Source organism: Vigna umbellata, chromosome 1, assembly GCF_029865625.1.
Source record: "Vigna umbellata cultivar VRB3 chromosome 1, Vumbellata_1.0, whole genome shotgun sequence".
Taxonomy (NCBI): Eukaryota; Viridiplantae; Streptophyta; class Magnoliopsida; order Fabales; family Fabaceae; genus Vigna; species Vigna umbellata.
The window spans coordinates 13,160,854-13,184,574 of record NC_142165.1 but is presented as its reverse complement, the minus strand read 5'-3'; the positions used below and the strand labels follow the sequence as shown (position 1 = coordinate 13,184,574).

The window sequence follows — 23,721 nt, the reverse complement described above, 5'->3', positions numbered from 1 at the left end:
CACCAGCTTCCCGGCAGGACCAGCAAATGTAAAGGCCTGGCTAGATCTTGCATCCGTTGTAAAAATTGCTCCCTCGTAGACAGCTCAAAAAGATGGTTGGTAAACTGAAATTTTGTGCCGTGTTGAACATAACACAGGAGTTGTAACAAAATTAATTACGGTGGTGCTTTAGGCAGAATTATTTGGATAACAAATTATTAGATGTATCTGAAATTTCATCGGGTAAATAAAATAAAAATACTGCAGCATACAGTGCGATGGAAAAGAAATCGCATTATTACTTCAGGTTTAGGGTTTTTTCATACAATTTTGGAGCAAAAAACTGTGACCCTCTTCATATTAAATGAGAGGAATAGTGAGCAGAAAAAACACAAACATGCTGAATAATATCGAACGGAAAGTATGATCCTAAAGAGTTTGCTCATTAGAGATTATAAATTACGGGCAGCCGCAATTCAAAAGCCAAACAAATGGGTACCCATTATGCTATTTGAATTTTGAGGTTTAATTTACTCCATCCAAATTATATGTCAAGCAAAAGCCTGCGAGGATCCTCCACGATATCTTTGATGCGCCGCAGAAAGAACACTGCCTCTCTTCCATCAATAATTCTATGGTCATAAGTTAGAGCAACGTACATCAATGGTCTTGGGACAATATTTCCTCCAACAACCGTAGGACGGCTCACTATGGAATGCATACCCAAGATTGCCGACTGCCACAAAAACAATAGCTGCATGAGTTTTCTTTCTAAATAATTATTCAGTTTATTATACAACTTGTTAACAATTATTTGCATCATTAAAAACATTAACAAAATTTAACTAGTAACTACTGGCAGTAATTTAGCTTGATATTTTGAATTACAATGATCTTTTTGTGAAACAAACAGAACTATGGTGAATTAGTGGGTTACAAATAATGACCATTTTCATAAAATTGCAAACAATGCCTGAAGCTACCAATATGATAGAAGGAAAGTAATTAGCACTGTCACATCAACAAAGAAACAACTTCAAATATATATCAAAGAATGTCATACCGAGTTAAAGAAAAAAAAATGTAATGAATTTTATCCTGTTTGAACTTCCAAACCTGAGGGGGGTTGATAATAGGAGTACTCAAAAGGCTGCCATAAACACCACCGTTGGATATTGTAAGAGTGCCTCCAGCCATCTCATCAATTGATAAACTTCCATCATTTGCCTTCTTAGCAAAAGCATTGATTTGCTTTTCTATATCGGCAAAGTTCAAGGTATCTGCATTGCGGATAACAGGAACAACAAGGCCCTGGGATGGAATTGAGGGGGTAATAATTGTTCAAACACAAGCACGTTGATAATTTTCAAAGCCAGGCAAAAAATGCAAACTTAACAATATATACTAACTACTTGGTAATTAGCTCCATAGCCATGACAAAAGTTGACACAAGTTTATTGAAAATAGCAAAGTTTCGTCAAGAGAAAGCATAATGATTGATTGATAGATTTCTCTACATAAACAAAGTAAATGAGAAAAGCTAAAGGTGTGGCTGGTAAAAACCTTCGGGGTACCAACAGCTATGCTGATATCTATATAATCTCTGTATATAATATCATCCCCATCAATGACTGCATTGACAATTGGTTGATGTTGGAGTGCATTCACAGCAGCCTAACATGTAGACCATAGAAAGTATGAGGAAATAAAAAGGATAAAGCCAAGCTAGTGTATACTTCTGTAAATAGAAAACATACTTTGACAAAGCCTGACATAAGCCCCAACTTGACTCCGTGTTTCTCAACAAAAGCATCCTTATAATCAGAACGGAGCTTCATCAAATTAGTCCTATCATCAAGAGCAGAGCAATAAGGGAAAGAATGAAAAAAGTAATCTACTATATAAGGACAAGACAGGAAACTCAACATTAAGAATTGCCAACTAAATACATGGAATCCACCAGTTACACATTATAACTAAATTACATCCTCCCCTGATGTTATCACATAGAAACTAACAAAGTGGCATAATGTAATATTACATGCATAGATGAGAAAAAAGTGAAACATATATCCCAGAAGGGAAAACGGTTTCAACCCCAATGCATGTGTGTTAATTCATGCCCTATCTTATAAAAAAAAAAAAAAAACAAACCAAGTGCGCAAGTAAAATTTAAGAGAACACAAATTTGTTGATCTCAATAAGAACAAGAAAAATTACAGAAATCCCACGACTTCCCAGTGTATCATATCAGAGCTTCTCATGTGGGTTGAGGGCTTCATTAATTTATAAGACAGTGTTCCATTAGATCCATGACCCAACTTAAGCATACGTGGTTGAAAACATACAACTTAAGCAATAACCATAGCTTTTGCTATACTTTAAAAATCAACAAAACATACATATCAACTTCATTGAAGGTTGTGAGCATAGCAAACGTGTTCTGGGAATCTTTCAGCCGTGTAGCAACTCGTTTCCGAAGCCTTGTCATAGGAACCTTTGATAACAAAGAAAGACATCAAAAGAACGTTCACGCTTGCTAAATATAATTCAGGTAGGACAAAAAACTCAATGACTCACCCGTCTTTCTCTTTCTTTGGGAGGAAGTTGGGGTTCAGTGGGAGAACTCAATGTAGCAGGGGGTGCTTTGGGCTTCTCTTTAGCAGGTTGAGCTTCAACTTTTGGAGCTTTCTTCTCCTCACTAACCTTTTGAGTTGGCTGAGGAGCTGCTTTCTCAGATGTAGTCTCAGATGGAGCAACATGAGTTGCGTCAGCAGACCTTGAAATGATTGCTATCTTGTTACCTGGCTCAACAGTATCTCCTTCATTGGCTAGAAACTGCAAATCATTAAATATATCACAACCCAAATTAAATACAAGTAATAACTTCTATCATTCTCGAGTGGTAGGACAAGAGTAAAAACAATTTAGGCAATGAAATGTACCTTCAGAATGACACCTGACTCCGGACTTGAAACATCAATTGTCACCTAATCAAGGAATATGAACAACATACAACATTAAATATTCTGAAAATGAAGATCAGATCCGTTTATAATCATCAGAATCCTTCACAAATATTTGATTGTTACAATATGGCACCTTATCTGTTTCAATTTGAGCAATTGGCTCATCAGCATTAACCCTGTCACCAGGCCCTGCATCCATTTATCAAATAAAAACATGATGGTCACTCACCAGTAATTCTTAAAAAAACAATTAAAATAGATGGAATAAAAAAAAATATGAGGATCAACATACTCTTCAAAAAATTTGCCAGAGTTCCATCAGAGATAGATTCAGCTAGAGGAGGGACCACAACATCAACCGTATCTCCTGTACCACAAATATAAATAACAGTAACCATCATAACAGTATTAGCCATCAAAAGCCAGAATAAAACAGGTTAGTTAAACAGCCTAAATGCCATATAAATGAATGGCAATGATAATCAACTCTTATTTCTTTGGTCCTAGATACTAGACACACAAATAAAGTGAAAAATGGAATTAAGAACACTCACCAAATTCTACACATAAGTTCCATTTACATAATACACAAAAAATAGACAAGAAAGTTTCAATTATAATATGTAGCCCGTGTAAGACTACAAAATCATGATGAAAATTACGAAATCAATAGACTGATTGTTACTCATTCTAACTGTACTAAATCTTATTAGATGTTCCATGTTTTCAAACAAATATAAGAAAAAAATGTCAGAATAATTACATATATGTATCATCATTAAGCCTAAGTAGGACGTAGCATGTTTGACAATCTATTAGCTGTACCTATATACCTAGTTCGCCACCTAGGTGTCTAGTGCAGTCCCTTAATTTTCCATGTACTCTTGAATTAGTTATTCATTATAAATAGAAGATTATGAGAGGAGTCTCTCAAGCCCTTCAAAATATATTTCTCTGTTTTTAATCTTAAGTATATATTCTATATTCCTTTATAAAGATAGATGCAATGCATTTTAGTAACCCCAGAATGTCTCCTCTTTCAACAAACTTTCTAAGAGTTCAATATATTATAAACTGCATTAGATATGTGGAGTCATGCTTTACGAAAGGAAGAAACTTGAACCACAGAAGAATATGCATGTCAATATCTCACCACTGTCTGAAGAAAATGGACGCCCCCAGGTTCGAACAGCTGCTGACCTTGGATGAAAAACCACACTACATAACAAAAACACAATATCAAAACAGTATCACTCCGGATCAGAAACTGTATAATCTTTCCATTCCATAGACTCGTTAATTAATGATTTGTCATCATAGCACCCACCACACTTCATGTGAAAAGATTATCATCAGAATTAGATTGACTACAAATGAAACGAAACAAGAATACACAAAATGCAACTGAGTTAGAAATATTCAATTTCAACTTATCCCTCTGGGACATTCAATGCCCTTAGAACACCACTAAATTTAAGTTCTTGGTATTTTACATGAGGATGACAACTTTATATGAATTTTTTCGTACACAATCTATTCATTGGCAGCAACACACAAGAAAAGGTGTGAACTTTGCAACCAAACGAAAACTGAAAAAAGGCAAGAAATATTAGTACAGCTAAAAGTGAGGATTCAATTCGATAGGGCACTGAAAATAATTTCATATTTTTCCTTTTTTCTTACAATATTTTAATTACCAATTCATTTTTTTCTCCTAAAAAGCCTGGAGATAGAAAACCTTTCTACATTACATTATTTTCTCCAAACTATTTGTTGTTTTTGAGAAAATTTAAAGCTTCCAAATCTAATTCTAACATTTGAAAAACTGGTTCGAGAGATTGATTTTATCTATACAGTTTCAGCTAATTTTAAGTATATGTTACCTACAACAAACACGTTTTCAGATGAACTTATTATTTTCAACGAAATACCAAAATGCTTGACCATTTATACAATCTCATCTTCCAATTTCTAACCCAAACTTTTCTACCAAAGCTAAATAAAATTCCAATGCAATACTAGAATAAAGCCTGGGACTGACTATGAGCGTGATGTCACTAACCTCATAGCTTTAGAATTAATCCCGCATCCTGCAACAACAAAACTAATGACTTAAATTGAAAAATAGAAGAAATCATTCAACTAATTAAGAGAGTAGCCTCTAAATTATTTAAAAAGTAAAATGCAACCATAATTACCAGGTGTTATATTACAAAAGTTCCTTACAAATCCACATCCGCCTGAATGAAACGCAATCTGTCAAACATAATAAAAAATAGTTGTAAGAAACTTTAAAGAATATGAATAAAAAGTAAATTATAGGATCTAACCCCTTACAATAAAGAAGGCCACAATTAACAATGAGAACAAATAATGGGGTAATCAATCATCACCTGTATGAAGGGTATACTGCCATGGAATGATGAATGACGAAAGCATGTTCGTTAACAGTTACAAAAATTCCACAAATAGAAGAATGCACAAAATACTCTAGGTAATAACATCATCCAAACTGTCCTAATAAATTTACATAGTACAGTCTGAAACTAAACTCGCAGTCTCTTGTAAGTGGCAAACTTTGCTGATAGAGTTGAATAAAATAACTAAATCCCTACCCTATCACACTGAATTTGAACTGTAATCTGATAATCCAAACAAATTTTTAACAAAATTCAAACAACACACGATAAAAGACTATAAACAGAAATTATTATGTTTCAAACTGATGAAAAATCCATGAGCCATAAATGTAGGAAACATTAAATATATTTTCAACAAAAGAAAGGTTAGAAAATGAAATAAAATGCAACAGAGTTCTTTTATCAAAATCCATTACAACCACTAATTTCACATTCTATAGTGAAGGTTGCATACATTAAACACATATCCCAAAGAATTAATATGTTTAGTTTCAAGAAATATAGAAATGTACGCCTTTAGACCCTAAAAAAACAGTTGTATCTTTGTGGTTCATTATATATAGAAACAGGGTTCAGGCATGACACCGAGGACGAAAAGGATGTCATCTTATTTTGATGAGCTAAAAACGAACATTGCCTTCTTTGAGGGAACAAAAAGCATGCTTGACCCATCACAAAAATAACATTCAAGTAATCATCAATACCTTATGCAAAAATGAGAAAAATATATTAACAGATTAGGATGCAAAAAGAAAAAAAAGTAAGACAAAAACCTCTTTTTCAAGAGTGGAAGAAACTCTAGCAGAAGCAGAAAGGCCAGACCGAATTTTCTGAGCTGACTGACCTATAAGCTGAAACAATTGCAAGATAAGTATTAGGATTTGCTTAAACTCAAGCTTCAATCTATGGATTGACACAAACACATTCAAACTGAAAATTCATCAAAAAGTGTCCAGAGAAATAGAGCTCTTACCCAAGGAGACGGGCTGCCAGAAGCAACCCTTCGCCTTACTACACCAAACATGATTACTCTATTAGAAATCTCTTCTTTTTCCTCCGGAATTCAAACCTAAATTGACAAATATCAAATTCAACAATAATTAGAGTGAACTGAAAATACATGCATCCATAAAATCTCGAATAAACAATAAACAGTAGATTGAACTTTCTAGATTCAGATTTGAGAAATTGCGGGTGAGTAACAAGAGAAATGCTAATTTTGGAAACAAAGAAATGAAAAACACACCGCTAAAGATTGAAGAAGAGAGAATGAAAGTGTCGAACCTGAACGCGAAACGCAGAAGGAAAGGTAGGGTTGACGATGTAGAGGAGAGGAGATCGCCGCCAGCAGTTCTGAAAAAAAAATATTCTAGTGTCCTCTCTCTGTAATCCTTTATATTTTATTTCTTATTTTTTATATCAAATTTCACTAATTCCTCCTTATTCTCCTTGAAAATTGAGAATTTATAACAGTTTATTTTAAATTATATTTTTTAAAACGAAAGTAACCAATTTGACCAGTAGATTTAAAATTTGTAAGGTTTATAAAATGAAGCAATCCAAAAATAAAAAATAGAAAAATTTGTATGATCCGAAACTATATGTCCTAATTGTCATATAATGTTGAGTTGCTTCAAATTTACAATCTCAAGCCTGCCTACCTTATTAAACATAAAAGTTATTTGTAAATATGTATGTATTACATAAGATATGTACATATAAATAATAAGTTTTATAACGTAATAATATATAATGTTTCTCTTTTTGCATACATATTTTATATTCATTTTATGATTAATTATATTTTAAGATTATAAAAATCATGAATATAAAATATTCATTTAATAAAAATAATTCCACACATTTATTTTTATATATTATATATTAAGTATATCAAACAAAATAATAATATATTTAAAAAAAATGTTAATATAAATTTTAATTTTTAATTTATTAAAATGAGATATCATAACACCAAAAATTGGACAAACATTTTACATGTTTTTTTTTTACATTTTACTAGTAAAAATACATACGTAATAAATACAAATAAATTCTTCTAAGTATTATTAAAATGAAATCTTTTACTAAGTTTATAAGAGAAAATTTAAAAAATAATTATAATTATAAAAAATAGTTATACAATCTAAAGTATAAAATAATTTATATTAAATACGGTAAATTAAGTAGCAGAATATATACACTAAACAATGGCTGTTAAAAAACCATTCTTTGTATTAATAGTTATAGATAATATTAAATATATATTTAATTACTGTGAGTTTTAAAAAATAAATTAAAAACCAATGTTTTCATGGGTTTATTGATTATTCTTAAAATCTTATAATATACTAGTTTTGTTGGTGTTTCTGTTTGTTATTTCCTTTGAAAAAAAAATAAAGCCTCCGAATTTTGAAATTTGTTGTGGATTTTTTTAAGGGAGAGGGAATATAATCAAATCTAAAAAGTCATCCAATCGAAAATATTTCTTAAGATGTAAAATCTTAAAATGTTAAATAAGGATAGATTGTTTATGATAAATTTAATGGGAAATGGACCATCTTAGAGAAATTTGATTTAAGAAAGAAAAATCACACATAAATATTGAATCCATTTGATAAAAAATATTTTATGTTCTCGTTTACTAATAATTTCAAAAATATTACTCTATCTTAAGCTTCCGTGTACAAAATAATGCGATGATAAAGAAATATTATTTTGAATAATTTCCTTAAATGTTTTTGGTCATCAAACATTCCTTAAATTAAATATACCTCTGTTAATATATTATTCAACAGACATAAAGTTGTCCAGAATTTAAAAAAAAAAAAAAAAGTAAAAGGTATTAGGTGATTTGGAATCATTATGATATTGTTGACTTGCTATTATTTTATAAAGTAAAAAATGAACTACGTATTGATAGAAACTTGTACAAAGCATAGTCTACAAAACATAAAGGGACCCTCAGTCGCAAACATTATCCCAATCCGAAGCACCAGAGAGACGGAACAGAGTGAAACAAGAGTAAGCAATTAACTGAACAAGTCAAGCTTCTCCATGAGGTGCCTCCAGCTCCAATCTTCACTGCTTCTTCCCTTTCACGCAAAACTCAAACACCAGTTACATAATGTAAGCCACACCTCCAAACTATTTTGCCTTTCTACCCACCAACCTCCATGTTTTCTGCACTTATCTTCATCAACTCCATTAAGTACCAAGGCGCTTCCACATTTAATGGTGGTTGCCCCAGCAGAATCCGGTGACCTATCATCCTTGCTCCCGATAAGGTTCGGTCCAATATGCTTTCTTTTTCCTTCACAGCACATAGAAAAACTGACAAAATGAATGGAAGTCTAGCAGTTAACTAATTTTTTTTTTATACATTGCAGTGGCGTGCTTCTATCAATGTACTTCGTCGCGAATTTTGTCGTCCCGGGTTTCCTTGCCAACTCTTTCTCAAAGGATGAATCAAACGAAAAGCAGAAGGTTGATGAGGAAGATGAAGAAGAAGACGAAGAAGAAGAAGATGAAGAAGAAGATGAGGAAGAAGATGAATAAACAGGGGTATAGTGGTTAGTGGGCAAGGGGAGGTCAAGGAGGAAGTAACAGGATTACTTTAAAAGTGAGAACTAACCTCAGAATGCTTTGAACCACTAGTGCATGATTGTATCATATCAATGGACTACTGCATGATTGTATCATAGTGTATTTTGGTGTAGTTTTTGTTCACATATGGATGATAAAAACATCTCAAAAGTCATTTGTTCTCCATTAACAAACATGGTATTATTATTAATTAGCTATTCTAGAATTGGCTGAGATTTAATAATATAAGTTCCTAATGCTAAAGAAGTTTACCCTCAATGATTATGTTTCTTTTAGTACCGAAAATTAATGTAAAAGTTGTATTATTCATGAACAATCTTTTATGACAATTTTCTTCCTTTTGATCTCTCTATCACATTAAAAATTTTATTTTACACACTCTTTTTTCTTTGCTACTTTAACAATATTTATCTACAGATACAATTTCTTAAACATAAAATCGTAATATTTGTATTAATAGATCAATTTCTATCAGACAATGACTAAATTAGCCAACTAGTCAGTCATAACCGTGTTCTTACAAAGAGTTGTGAAGCCTGAGGAATATCTCAAAGATTATTCCAAATTACACGTGTAGGCAGGCAGAGATAAATAAAATTATATTTACTAAAGCCAAAAAGACTTATCTTCAATTCCCTTAATTAAAAGGAATGAAGTATTAACAACCATGTATTTGGAAAAAGAATAAAGAAAATTTACAGTTATCTTGAGGGGAGGGGGCACCCAAAAAATGTTGCGTATCCTCAATAAACAGTGAAGTGGAAATTTGCCTATGCAACCGTCCAACCAACATCGAGAGAAGATTTCTCAGAAGGGGATGGAGATCCAGACTTTGGAGGCTTCTTTGAAAACAAAGATGACTTGCTATCAAAGAAACTTGAGAATGATTGCCGACCAGGTTTCTCTTCATCATTTAACTGATCTTTTGAGAGAGACTTCCTCAATAGTTTATCTTTGCCGGCAAAGATGAGTCTAAGCCTCTTCAACGGGCTCTTTGGTTCATCAGTAACCATAGTTGATTCTTCTGTCTGCTTAATCATCTTTAGTGCTTCTTCAGGATTTAATAACATTCTCTCCACTGTTTCATATGCCTACGCAGCAACGTAACCATTAAGTTCCCTATTGAATGTATTAGCAAGTAGTTGCTGATAAAATCAACTACCAACAGTTTTGTTATCAATTACATGTCCGGTGGAATAATTTTTTTCTTCCCCATGAGCTTACAGGTAGGGTTATCTTACCAACGAGCTTGCATGCTAAAAAAGGTAAACTATATAGTTCTGGAAGGTAGTATTCATAAGAGTTACAAGTCTCATGGAATGTGATAGTCTTGAAATGTTTCTTTTTCTTCAATACTTAATACATTTATTTATTTAGTGGACGACTGTTCAAATACGAGGATAAGGTAAGAATTTTCTCCAGTGGATTACGTTGACACATTGACCATGGATTTCTTTCAGGTATTAATCAATACAGAGAGATCTGAAGCTTCACATAGATTCCGAGAGATGCTATATTAAGCCACTTATTCTAAACTCACCTGGAAAAGATCATCAACTTTCTCGTGCAATTTGTTGCTTTGACAAGCGGCAATTATGTACTCCTTGCAGTCATAGAATAACTTCGAGAAGTCACTATTACTAGACAGCATAGGTTCAGCAATTGCAAATCCTAAACCAAGCTATATAATCAAAACCAAAGGTTATGATTAGAAGGGTATAGAAATTGTATATAAGCATCAATACATATCAATCAAATTGAGACAACTTGTTAAGAGAAGAAAGAACACGGTGAATTTCTATCAAGAAACTTTAAAAACTACAGGATTATTAGGAAATTCATCAATCGAGCAACATTTTGGAACATAATACTTTGTGATTTAAAATTTCTGAAATAATTAAAAGCTCAGAACAATTATATTTCTTTACAACAATTGGTGACATAAAGCAAATTTTTAGTCCTCATACAACTTTAATAGCCAATGCTACCGAAGTGTGTATGGCAAGGAGTTCTAAGTTTAATCAGACACGATGCCTACTGAAGTGTTTGTCTTAGATTTTCTTTTATTAGGAAAAAAAGACAACGAAGTTTATTGTTGTATTTAATTGAGCGTACATTGAGTCCAGTGAAGGCTATCACTTTTCTTTGAATGATAAACACTAGTACTATTGGTCCTATACTACGTAACAGGAAGAACATCCCCCTCCTTATAACAACGGAAGCCTTACCCACCCTCCTGACACAACAAAATATTAAAAGTAATACCATATTTCATCTTCTTTAAATTTATATGGGTATATGATAAGTATATTTGTATAGTTTCCCTCTTTTCCGTTTCCCTTTCTTCTCAAAACCAAAATTTTTCATCTAGGACCCTCATAACCAGATACCAAGATGGAGAATTGATACTCTGATTCTAAGTTAAAGCAAAAAATTGAAGAATTTATACCACCCAATGCTTTAGAAGTGGTTGGAGCTAAGTAAAAACACAGAAATGAAGTATTTTTTATGCTAACAAATGCTTTAGTGGTGTTAATTTTTGTTTGTTAAAATGATTAAAATTCATGCAGATTATGGATAATGAAGGGCATTTTTATCAAATAAAATGATCATTGAGAGTAAATCAGAAAGAATTTAAAACCGCATAATATGCTTCTTATGAAAATTTTCAAATAGCATTAAGTGCATGCATAATTTATCCAAAATATCTTCCCTGATTTTGCAAATATTTCTAAGATTACATAAGAAAGATTAAAGTCACGAAGTCACTTTTCCACAAGGTAAACTTCTAAGATATCTCACAGATGGGCAATAAATTCCTTTTTTCTTTAGAGTACTACAAGACAGTTTTACATCTCCGGCAACTTATGATTATTCATCAATCAGAGGAGGACGGTGAAAATTGCACCTATGTGGTAGCATAGTAGAGAGTATCTCAGAAATCACTTTAAGAAGTAGACTCTACCATACACACACATAAGGTTATTGCCTACTGATTGTGGACTAACAGGAATGTCTGGATTGCAAAACTGCAAGCGTGCATGTGTTACAGGACAATCCTGTGCTGACTAAAGTTCCTTCAAATGCAGCATAGGTGATGTTGCAGCCTTGAATATTAGAGCTCTAGGGTGGTTTTGTGAATGGACATGCGGAGATAAACAATTGACATGCCAATCTCATTATTATATGATCACATAAAATGCTTGGAGAACAATACAATCTCTCCTGACCGGCATCAGGTTTTGTGAAGGGACACGAGGACATGCCCAAGGCATGCCAATCTAATGACCCTAAAAGCTTGCAAAAAAATGTCTAGATGTCTATACATTCTATCACTATATAGTCTACAATCCGCTTTAGATTCAGTTACCAGAATCCAGGAAATCAAAAAACAGTTTTCAAATAAAAAAAAATGTACACAACATACGAATAATAATATTAATACTTGAGAGATCCATTATGTAATGATAAAAGAAAATATCAATACACAGCAAAACTAACCGATGTGAAAAAAGATGAAATATAGAACTTACCAAAGAAACAAACAGCTGTACAAAAAGATCAGAAGGATGGATGTCCTCAAAAGCATTGAGGATGCCCTCCCTATACATGAATGAAACATGGGATTCAAGATATGGCTTTAGGGTTGAAATATATACAAAAAAAAATCATCATCAACTTACACTGCCAAATCCTCATCAAACAGAGGTGCCTGCTTAACAGCTGGTACTGGTTTTGATGTTTCCCACAATTCACGCCACAAATTACCTATCAATGACATGTAATGAAGTTCAGAGAAGTCTAACAGTATGAGTCAGAAGAAAATAAGTGCTCAACAGTTCCCATGTTTCTTGCAGATGTTCTGGGTTATAACTTGCAATACAAGGAAGAGAATATACTCAAGATTCACTTGTCTGCACAATGCTTTACGATAGATATGATACAGTATCCGGTTTATTTTATATATATATCTTACTGAAATGCTATCGAGATTTAGGTATAGGGTGTCAACACTTTCAATTCCGTGGTTTGACCAAGGCAGTAAGGAATATGAAACCTGATTATCTATGCTGATATCAATTCAATTGACGGACAATGAAATCATTAATTCAACATTCAAAGTTATTCAAACTATACAGTTAGACATTCTAGAACCAAAACCGACCAGTTAGCCACATAAGTTTTTACAACAACCTGCAATGAAAAATTTGCATTATGTATAGTGAGATTCTATGCATGTCTTCCTTGGAACTCCTCAAATAATATGGTAAAAGTTTACTCAGAGTTAGTGATAAGATACAGTGTATAAAATATTTTGTTTCAAGCTAAGTAAATCCAGAATTTTATCAGATGTTGATGCTCCACTGACACAGAAATAGACCACCAAATAGTTGCAGCAGAATTTAAGTATCAATCCATGATGGAAAAGACTGAAAGTGTACCTTCTTTTTGCATTCGCCGACTTAGCTGACCTTTGGCAGACAATGATTCACCACTATCAAAAACATCACTATCCTCTACACTTGCCTCATTGTCTGTCCAATCAGGAGGAGAGTGCCATCTTACAAAATCCTCTAAAATACATCCAGGATTTGCAGCCTAAAATATTATAACAAACAGAACTAACTCAAACAAAACATTGGGTACATTCAATAATATAGTAAGAAACATTCAGAATACCAGTGAGAAAAATTCCCTTCAAGGGCTCCCTTACCTTGAAAGCTTGCATATCTGAGAGCAACTGAGAGCACCCAGCTCCAACACTGACCATAAAAAGTAACTTAGTAATCAAATGAGAAACAGTTATATGATCATCAATGTATTATAAAATAGCATTCTGTGAATGCTATGTTGATCAACTAGTCCATCAATGCAAATTCTATAAATTAAGGTCATAGGTTCAGACTCTAGCCTGACAGACACTGGTCCTGGACACAATCTAGATGTGAGTCAATAGCTCATATTCATAGATTTAGATTGTGTGAAACAATTCACAAAGGTATACGGAAACATATCTAACAAGCAATAAAGAGCCCAAGAAGAAACAAGAAATTGCTTATTTAATAAAAAAGTTCATGATACAAAACAGTGAATCGGGATCAATACAGTATACCCATATACAAGGAAACAGAAAACGCATTTAAATTTGAGATTATGGGTGGTAAAAAATTGAATAGCAGATAGCGTACATACCTCCCAGTCCGCAGCACAAACTCCTCTGTTTCCCTGATTAGATCTTCAGTAAGCAAAGGTCCTTCCTATACATAAAATAGTCCAAAGATCACAATTATAAGGATGTGGTTAAGTAGTAATTATATAGAAAAAATAAATATTTATAAAACCTGGGTGACCGGAGAGTACACAGGCTCGCCAGTTTCCAACAATGTCATATCTCCAGCAAGATGATTTGCACCAAGTCGTAGAACAAGCTCCCCACTGTTTAATCTAGCATATAGAACAGGGCTTGCAGGAGCTCCAGCATTATAATCAGATGATTCTTTTGTATCTGAGCTAGCTTGCATCATCATAGAGTCTAGAGATTCAGTGGCAACAACACGGAACCTTTTCCGAGAAATGCAGCAATTAATTAATTGAAAATGTTGATATAGAAGACATGAATTCAAATCAGGAATCTCGTTCTTGGGAACTCCTGGTAAGTGTTTCTCCTCAGACCAAAGTTTTCTTACCTGTATCAGTAAAATAAATAAATAAATAAGTTTATAATGTTCTTCTTCAGTTGGTAATTACGGAAAATTAGAATTACTAGTGCAAATTAAGTTCAAGTAACATATCCTAAACAAGAAGATGTTTGCATATGATTTATATTTTCTTTTATTGAGATGCTGATCTGAGGAGAAAAAAAAGGCAAACAGCTTTATAGTATGCATCGGATTGAACTGTTTTGGTTTGAAAGCTTCCGGAGTTACAATAACAGCATATGAATAATCTGACTGCCTTCTCCACAAATTTTATACCTTTGCAAAGGGAAGGGAAGGATAACTAGATGCAAACTTTATTAGACCAGTACAAAGAAAACATAAAAACAAGGGAAAAAATTCACTACCCAGCTCCTCAAACTAAATGAAGTTCCCAAACTTATAAAATAACAATTAAAATTAAAACAAGTAGGAAACAAAATACGACATTTCTTAATAAGGCATTAAGTGATCCTGCATAATTATTTGCTGTCCAAATTGTGTGATCAAGATGAAGATACTAATCTAGTAATGATGCTTCACTCTGTTAAAAAGATCATAATCCCGTAAACTGGTTACTTCAGATAACAGTTCATACACAATGGAAAATATAAGATCAATAGTGCAAATAAAGTCTAGAGCTCTTGGTAACTAATAAGGTATATGATATCAGAACTAGAAATTCTTTTGAAGATAAACGTACTTCAGCAACAACACAGCACCAGAAAAGAGCCATTTTACGGACAGTCCTGTAGTTTCCAAGGATTTCAGCTAGCTTAACAACAAGACTTTCAGGAGGAGCACCATGAATATCTCTAGGCAAAGATGTCATAGCAGTTTCCTCTGTATTAGAGTTGATCTTTCTTGTAAGGAAATCTCCCTCTGCGAATATCTTGCAAATATTACAATGAAAGTGAAAGATCATTGCAGATAGTAGGATAAAGAAAACGAGGAGCATAAAAAGGCTCTTCAGTGTAATTACATCATCAGCAAGCCACCTACAATTCACATACCTGGATCAAACAAAGAACTGATTAACTGCACAACTTTCTCATTGCTAGTAAAGTCCGAAATCTGACCATCCTCCTTTTCACGTAGCACTAACGCCTTAACAGCAGAGAGACTCAACCCTGCCCTCTCTTTAGCAGGTGAAGAACCTCCTGATGAAGCTATAAATTCTTTCATTGACTTCACTTTACTTCCAGCCCTAGTCAAGAGGTAGAATAAAAATTTAAGAGGTTAGATAAATCATTGAGTAGAATCTTTTTGAATGACAGAACAAGCTTCTTATGCTGTTGAATTATTCAATAACGCCATTCAATAAATATGTGCCAAATAGAGAAGAGGAATTTTACAACCAGAGAGATAAAAGTAAACAACATTGAATAGAACCTTGAAGCAGTTCACAGAAAGCTGCGGGAAAAAGGGGAAATATAAGGCAAAATATTTTGAAAAAACAATTACAACTTACTCAACAGCTACAGCCAATTGCTTAAGTACAGATGACGGAGGAAGGGGATCTTTAGTTGCAGCAGTTAGGCTTTCAACTGAAGGAAATAATTCTGATGCCTGAATCAAAGATTTTATTCATACATCACTAAAGCAACTATATGTATAATGAATTGGCAAATCAAAGAGATACACATTTGTATGATTGAAAATACAAAATAATAATAAAATCCCAATTGTATCTTCAATTAATTTACTGGAAAGAGGGACACCATGAGATTCTCACACATTACCAATTTATTACAAGAATACCGTGCATTCCTAACTTACACAATAACTTTTTTGTTCAAGTTGACGAAAAGGTCAAACACAGACTATTTTGTACATAAAATGCTCATGGTCAACATACATTATCAGATATATTCCTGATTTATCTTCGTGGGTTAGAGACTTCAATCATCCGCACACAATTGGAAATTGGAAGATGAATCCTCCCGTTAAAATGTTTCATATTTTCTTACCTTAGCATCTTGATCATTCTTCACATTCAGGGTGTACAAATTATCATCATAAAATGGAACTGCCATGTTCGCATCCCCGACTTTATCAGTATCTTCAACTTCTTTTCTCCCTCTCCCGATGTTCTTTATCCTATCTTGCCAATCCTGCTTTATTCCTATATGTGGAGGCCTCCACTTTTTATGCTTCAATTCACTGCGAACCTGCACCATCCCATCACAAAGACCAATGTGCAAGTAATTAACCACTCACTACACGATAAATGTTGCCTAATAATTACCTAGCCATAAACGCAGACAAATAGGTAAACATATTCCAATCATCTTTTAAGTCAACAAATTTCGTATCACAACTTTCCACTCATCAAGGCTCCCGAAAATATTCTGACAATAATTAATTTTGAGGAAGGACATCGAGTTGAGTAAACGAAATAAATACAAAACAGATTTCATTAATAAGTAGATTCACCAGACAATGAATTTCAATACATCCCACGTCATCACCCTAATCTAAATTTCCCTTCCCTCACGAACCTGAAATTAAAACCTAAGGAAACAAACCATTATAGTGTCGTCTGATAATCAAATGTAGCTCACCAAAGTGCAGGAAAAAAGACAAAAAACAATATAACCTCGGTAGGATTCAAAATGTTTCCGCTTCGAAACACTATTTACCCAAATTCTATGACCAACAACAAGTTCAGACTAACAAATACTAATTAAAATTAATAATAATTGCTCTGATACACGGCCATTACCTCCTTGGACTCGTTTTCGATGTTGTTGTTGGGAGAATCCGCTTCCTGCGACGAGTGCCTATCGTGATCTTCTTCACGGTCAACAAATTGAGTCAATGCTAATTCCGAAAACGATAATTATAGTTTTAATTATTAATTGTTTAAATCTCCCTAAAAGAACGAAGGGAAAAGAGAAAGAAAGAAAAAATAGGCAAATCCGCTTAAAGCTAAATATAAAGCTAAATAAAAAAAATAAAAAATAAAAACGAAATATAGGTCGCGAGAGAGTTTTTCTTTTTTTCTTTTTCGGGGTTGTTTCGATGTGGCACGCTGAGAACCTCACTCACCTCGATCGGATTTGAAATCCATAAGCACGCGCTCCGCTTTCGCCGCCGCAGAATGAAAGGCGAACCTCGCTTTGGACACGAAAGTGTGCTCCTCCATCTCCTGCGCGCGTCAAGGCGCACGTTTATCCACACACGTTCTACCAAATTGAACCGTTGCGAGTTAGTCCTGAGTCATTGCTTTCAGTATTTGTAGTCAGCGATGCGTAGTACCAACTTGATGTTCATATGATTCTTCCCATGGACTAAGAAAGTACTCACAATAGTGGAAGATCACAAATTCAGTGGTCTTCTCTGTACTAAAATATTTCCAGACCAAAACTGGAAGAGACAACATGAATAATAAGATGACATGTTAATTTGACATCTTTTTATATTTTAATTTGTTTGCTATTAATTTTGAATATTTTTCACAAACTTCTATTGAAATTTTAAAATGTTAAGGGGAATGGAGGAGTTTGATCAAATTCATAACACTAGTAGAAATTTAAGATTATTTTAACTTTATAGATTATATTATGATTGTATTTTATCCCTAATCTTTCATATAGTATATCTCAAAAACATTCTTTTAATATTTCTTTTTTTAAAACATTTTCAAAAAATGTAAGTTTGTAACGTAGTTATTTTAGTGCATTCCGTAACAATGATTGTCCAGAGCAAAAATGTGAGTAGTTGAAAAGAGGAATTTTGGCAAGAGTTCATCTTCCATTAATTTTCTCCACTTGATACATGCTCCCTTTAATTGAGAATTAATTTATAATTATTTGTTTTTATGTTGAAACCAAATGATGAAATTGAAAAGGGGGGAGATTAAATGAATTTAATAAAATAAAATTATGCTAACAAACTTCTTTAATTAACAAGAAAATTAATCTTTTATATTTAAATCTAGAATTTATAAAAAAGAACGAGAAGAATAAATCTAAATCATACAATCATGAATTATTAAAGTTAAATGTAAGGTAAAGATTTATATCCATTTACATGAAGGTTTAATGTCAATTCGCTTTCACGTTAAAAAAAAATAACCCCTAACTATATGACTTAAATATATTATTAATTCTCTAAAGTTAAAACAAATTGGTTTCTGAATCACGAAACTGAAAAAACAATAAATTTTTAGCCCCTATAATTTAAAAAAAAAAAACACTATTCAATTCATCTATCTAAACATGCTAAAAACCATTTCATATAATTAAGTGTTTGAAAATCTAAAAAACGATATTGGAATTTATTTTCAAGTGAATAACATCTATTGTTTAACTTGTTGACAAATATTTGTATAAGAAAAATTGAATCGACTACAGTTTATACATAAAAAATAGTTAAAACTTCTATTAATGTAAATTAAATTTAACCCGTTTAAAAAATATTTTCCAAAAGATGACTTGTGCTTTGATAAGTGTGACGTTGAACCGAGACAAACACAAAATGATCTACACCAAAAAAGAGTAGAAGACATAGCCGAACTTAGGTAATCGTGATGCACACTAAACATTTGAACACCATTATGATTTGTTACAACCTTTGCACGTTTGACATCATAATTTGGTACAACCAATAAGGAGGTACTGATTTTGTTGGTTGTTACCAGACAAACTATATTCTACACTTTTCTTGTTTGTTTATGGTTTACTACTCTACGATACATCACATTCTGAATTTGAATTTTCAAGCAATCAGCAAAACTAGAAAGGAGAAACTAAATTGAATACACTGAATCGCGTCTACTAGTCATTTTAAAATACGAGATTTATTCATTCGTAAATTCAATAATTAGACTATTCATCCTAAATAATTTTTAGAAAAAAGACATTTATTTTGTTATGATTTAAAAAAAAAAACATTTGTTGGAGAAATAACAAAATTTTAAGTCACTAGAAGGAACTTTTAACAATTAAAGACCTTTTTTTTTGGGATAGCAAGCTTTTCACAAACTACTACTAGAATACAAAAACAAAAAGTAACTTGCATAAAAAGAAGAAACTCATCAAGTCAAAATTTCATAAGAGCACCCCCACATACATAGCATCAAACATTTTACAGTAGCAGTGTAAAACATCAGTACAGAATTACTTTCAAACAATCTTTCGCAACATAGATCGATATAAATGTAGGTTTACACATAAAACACCTTTGCCTGTTGAACACGACAATTCGTCCAGTCAAAGCCTCTGAAGAAGCAATCAGCACAACTCAAGAAGCCCGTCATACCGAATATCAAATTTTCAGATCAAAAGCTTCTCAATAGCATCCTGCACACCCACAAAATACTCAGTATCTATTCACTATAACTGAACCATTTGCAAAAAGTCTTGTTTATTACAAGACCAGGTGAATTTTGGTTAGTTTATTACTTATTGATATTATATGTATTTTATAATGACCAATTTTAAAACCACACAATTACAATCAAACTAATGAATTGTTACTGAACACATTAATGGAATGACTGATCCAAATTTTAACATCAGTAATGAATAATACAGTTAGCAAGTATATGAACAATATTGAAGTTAAGTCACATGAATACCTTTAGTTGCTGAATTTGGGATTTCAGTTGACTTCCTTCATTAGTTGTTACGGAACATGCAATCACTGGCCGTGTGACACCACATGCTCGCCCAAGTGCTTGTTTTGATGGGACAAATACATAGGGAACATTCTACAAAACTCAAATGGTAAAGGTTAGTTTTCTCCTATGTAGATAAAATTCAAGAAACATAATGAAATTAAAATTACATCTACTAGGATAATCTAAGGCCAAAGAAAAGAAATTCAACAACATCTACAGCTATATCGGTCTAACAGAAGAAAAGTGTTCCAATATGATAAGAGCATAATATGATAAAGTGTGCTCATTGGGCAATAAGGACCAACAGTAAAGTACAAAACCAGTAAAATAGTAGAAATCTAAGATAATAAATTACAAATAAAAATATTAGATTGTCAAATATAAAAGTTTTATACTTAAGAAACTGGAAATTACTCTATTACAACACAACTGATTATATTTATTGGGAGTTTTTCCAGATCCATTTCAAACCTCACATACAGGAACCATTAATATTTTGAAATTTGAATCTTTGGAACCTACACTAATAGACTCAAGGACTTCAAAATTAATCCTCAATTAGTAAAAAATCATTACAGAATTATGATGTTATAAGAAAGATTGCAGTTAATGATTTATGTCAACCAAAATAATTTAAAGGATACAGAAAAATGATAAATAAGCATTCTCCCTTTTGAATTTTAAGCCCGTTATGTTTTATCACGCTTATAATTTTACACCAATTATCTTAGGACCAAAATATTAGGAATTCGGCAAGGCAGTCAGACACCCGTAAGCATATTTACTCCATAATATATTTGAGGTTCAGTCTGATAATAAATGTATTTGTATACTTAGACCTGCATTTTAAGCTCTTTTTGTTTATCATTCTAGTTTTCTTGTTTATGCTGATTCCGCTGTTGTTTGCAATAAATGGTAATCAATTAGATTGCATAAGAAACATTTGTAGGGAGAAGGACTACCTTGTCCTCGGCAAGCAGAGGAAGATGGAGAAGAATTTCAAGAGGCTCGGTGTCTGCAGCCATGACAACGAACTCAGAAATGCCTCTATTCAGAGTCTTGGTGGCTGAAACAAATGAAAGTTAAAACCAATCAGACCACACCGATTTTTTTTTCCTGTACTTTTTTTAATTTCAGAAAGAATGAAAAAGACAAAAGAAAGAAGAGAAAAACCTTCATTAGCACCCTTTTTGAGTTGCTTGTAGTTGGCAGCTTGTTGAACAAGATCAAGTATTGTTATTGTGAGTTGAGCATCTGCAAGAGGGTAAGCTTTTGGGTTCACGACCTCTCCTGTCTGCAAAACAGACAAATTAAACAGAGAAAACACAAACAAACAAGAAAACCCTAAACATGAACGCTCAGAAAACAAAGTGAGAGATTGAGCGAGTGAGGCAGAACCAACCATTTTTGGATGTTCTGTGATTGCAGGGAGAGAAGAGGCTGGCTAGGGTTTTGAGGGGAGACTGAAGAAAACAACTTTGGATCAATAGGGTTTAAGTAATGGGACACTCACACAAACATATAATCTTCACCGTTTAATTCATCCTACGGTCTACATCCACTCTCTTTCTTTTTCAATCTATTCTCTGTAATAAATAATAATATTTTACCAAAATATTAATAATTAATAATCATATTTTTTCAAATAATAATAATAAAAATAAATAAGTAGTTTAAAAGGAAGTATCGTATTACATGGCTTACGGACCTGTTAATAAAGAAAATTATTTTTTATAACTATAATCATAAATAGTTGTGTACATGATTTATTATTTATTTTACTGTTATTAATATATTTTTTATTATTTCATTATTTAAATTTTATTTTTAAAATTTAATTAATTATTTAAACTAAAAGTTATTTAAGGCAAATTTATAAAAATTATTTATTTTAATTATTTCCTATGAACATTTTTTTAAATATAATCATGTTTTTATTTACCATTTAGATTTTTTAATTATTTTTTAAAGTTATTTGACTAATTAAAATGAAATATTATTTAAAATAAATTATAACAAAATTATTTTATAACAGTTTTTTGAATATATTATATTCTAAGTGTAATAATATTTTTTATTAATAAATATTTTTATTATAATAAAAAATTAAAGGCTGAATATCCTATTTTGTCCCAGTTTCGTTCGAAAATGTCAAATTAGTCCATCCTTTAAAAAATGCGTTAATTACGTCCTCACTTAATAAAATTTGCATCAATGAAATCCCTTCCGTTAAATCCGTACAAACGGCGTTAATTATTTTTCTCACGGATTTAATGGAAAAGATTTTGCAAATTTTATTAAGTGAGGACCTAATTGACGCATTTTTTAAAGGATGAACCTAATTTGACATTTTCGGGAGACAAAATAGGTTATTAAGCCAAAATTAAATGCATGATATGTTTTCACTAATATTTCTAAAAGATAATTACTAGTGTTTTCTTTAACGGACAAAATATAATTACTATGTTTGTAAAGTATGTAAATTGTTGTTTGTTTTGGGTGTGAATCTAATTAATTTACTTGAGTTATATATAGTTATACTTTTTATAAATTTTTTAATTTAATCATTTTACGAAATGATTTAAATATAATAAAATTGACATTTTTTATGAGAGAGTGTTTTAACTGAAATTTTAAATATTTTATTATTATCAATTTTTTAATATAATTAAATCATTTGAATTACAATATATTTTACATCTGACATAGTTTTTTTATCTTGTTTTACTTTTGGATTACTTTCATTACACCATTATTTTACTCTAATTTTGGTATATAATTAACTCACAATCACTTTAGTCTTCTTCTTTTCTTCCTTTTAATCACCTAATGTGTTTTTCTTCTTCTCCACTTCTCACTTCACTTCAATAAAATATACAAGCAACATGTTTGAGTTAAAATTTGAGTTTTCTACTTTATTTATACTTCAATCTTCCTTTATACTTGTTTTAAGTTGATCTTTTGGGACTTTTATACAGCCAAATTTTAGCAACAATTTTCATTTTCACATATAATTTGAATAAAAGTTTTAAAATAAACTAGGTAGAATTGACTTCAAAACCCTAAATTTTAAATATGTGAACTATTTTACACTTTATGATATGCAATAATATGATATATTTTTGTAATTTAAATGTCAAAAATAGATTAAGTACAAATGAAAACATATGATTTGATTCATCAATAACTTAATGGGTGTATCTAACAAAAAGTTATGTTTTGCTTAAATTTTAAGCCTTTTTATGAAAATTTTTGTCTTCTGACAAAAGTTATAAATTTCTACCAATTATATATTATAATTTAATTATAATATCTATATATTTAATGTTGAATTATGTGTTTACTTAAATAGATGATGTTTGACCTTTTGACAAATTATTTAAAGTGGAGATTGAATGTCGTGGCACTATTTGTTGATTTTCTAA

General features: G+C 31.9%; 4 protein-coding genes across 5 annotated transcripts; 1 reads left to right on the top strand and 3 right to left on the bottom strand.

The window, feature by feature from the left end:
• Positions 1–258: 258 nt before the first annotated feature.
• On the bottom strand, positions 259–6,809 carry LOC124833991 (Dihydrolipoamide succinyltransferase). Its single transcript, XM_088095749.1, has 15 exons — positions 6,653–6,809; positions 6,342–6,437; positions 6,142–6,219; positions 5,147–5,204; positions 5,011–5,038; positions 4,102–4,166; positions 3,241–3,315; positions 3,082–3,137; positions 2,925–2,969; positions 2,560–2,817; positions 2,382–2,476; positions 1,737–1,827; positions 1,543–1,653; positions 1,096–1,290; positions 259–715 (listed from the first exon to the last, which is right to left on the bottom strand). The coding sequence occupies exons 2-15, from the start codon at positions 6,390–6,392 to the stop codon at positions 524–526; spliced, it is 1,398 nt and encodes a 465-aa protein (XP_087951875.1). The 5' UTR covers positions 6,393–6,437; positions 6,653–6,809; the 3' UTR covers positions 259–523.
• Positions 6,810–8,317: 1,508 nt separating this feature from the next.
• On the top strand, positions 8,318–9,187 carry LOC148204689 (uncharacterized). Its single transcript, XM_088095745.1, has 2 exons — positions 8,318–8,655; positions 8,758–9,187. Exons 1-2 carry the CDS (start codon positions 8,426–8,428, stop codon positions 8,924–8,926), a joined length of 399 nt encoding a protein of 132 aa, XP_087951871.1. The 5' UTR covers positions 8,318–8,425; the 3' UTR covers positions 8,927–9,187.
• A 252-nt stretch (positions 9,188–9,439) lies between these two features.
• On the bottom strand, positions 9,440–18,054 carry LOC124831830 (Rab3 GTPase-activating protein catalytic subunit). 2 transcript variants are annotated; one of them, XM_088095740.1, is made up of 14 exons: positions 17,722–18,054; positions 17,396–17,466; positions 16,641–16,841; positions 16,142–16,239; positions 15,684–15,877; positions 15,374–15,552; positions 14,317–14,661; positions 14,168–14,232; positions 13,689–13,737; positions 13,417–13,573; positions 12,658–12,742; positions 12,508–12,577; positions 10,515–10,655; positions 9,440–10,065 (listed from the first exon to the last, which is right to left on the bottom strand). In XM_088095740.1, the coding sequence occupies exons 1-14, from the start codon at positions 17,816–17,818 to the stop codon at positions 9,745–9,747; spliced, it is 2,073 nt and encodes a 690-aa protein (XP_087951866.1). In that variant the 5' UTR covers positions 17,819–18,054; the 3' UTR covers positions 9,440–9,744. The 2 variants fall into 2 exon arrangements, with proteins under 2 accessions (XP_087951866.1, XP_087951868.1); XM_088095742.1 differs by having other exon boundaries at positions 17,396–17,463.
• Positions 18,055–19,694: 1,640 nt separating this feature from the next.
• Positions 19,695–21,833, bottom strand: LOC124831831 (uncharacterized). Its single transcript, XM_047305923.2, has 5 exons — positions 21,699–21,833; positions 21,470–21,590; positions 21,259–21,362; positions 20,255–20,386; positions 19,695–19,976 (listed from the first exon to the last, which is right to left on the bottom strand). Exons 1-5 carry the CDS (start codon positions 21,699–21,701, stop codon positions 19,950–19,952), a joined length of 387 nt encoding a protein of 128 aa, XP_047161879.1. The 5' UTR covers positions 21,702–21,833; the 3' UTR covers positions 19,695–19,949.
• Between the last annotated feature and the right edge of the window lie 1,888 nt (positions 21,834–23,721).

Coding starts and splice junctions, on each gene's coding strand:
- LOC124833991 (XM_088095749.1), bottom strand. CDS start 6,392: ATGTTTGGTGTAGTAAGGCGAAGGGTTGCTTCTGGCAGCCCGTCTCCT. Junction 5,205..6,141: donor CTTCCACTCTTGAAAAAGAG/GTTTTTGTCTTA, acceptor TATGTTTGACAG/ATTGCGTTTCATTCAGGCGG. Junction 1,654..1,736: donor TTATGTCAGGCTTTGTCAAA/GTATGTTTTCTA, acceptor TCTACATGTTAG/GCTGCTGTGAATGCACTCCA.
- LOC148204689 (XM_088095745.1), top strand. CDS start 8,426: ATGAGGTGCCTCCAGCTCCAATCTTCACTGCTTCTTCCCTTTCACGCA. Junction 8,656..8,757: donor TCATCCTTGCTCCCGATAAG/GTTCGGTCCAAT, acceptor TATACATTGCAG/TGGCGTGCTTCTATCAATGT.
- LOC124831830 (XM_088095740.1), bottom strand. CDS start 17,818: ATGGAGGAGCACACTTTCGTGTCCAAAGCGAGGTTCGCCTTTCATTCT. Junction 16,240..16,640: donor AGAATGATCAAGATGCTAAG/GTAAGAAAATAT, acceptor TCTTTGATTCAG/GCATCAGAATTATTTCCTTC. Junction 12,743..13,416: donor TCGGCGAATGCAAAAAGAAG/GTACACTTTCAG, acceptor TGTCATTGATAG/GTAATTTGTGGCGTGAATTG.
- LOC124831831 (XM_047305923.2), bottom strand. Junction 20,387..21,258: donor CTCTGCTTGCCGAGGACAAG/GTAGTCCTTCTC, acceptor TGAGTTTTGTAG/AATGTTCCCTATGTATTTGT. Junction 19,977..20,254: donor CCCAAATTCAGCAACTAAAG/GTATTCATGTGA, acceptor GTGGGTGTGCAG/GATGCTATTGAGAAGCTTTT.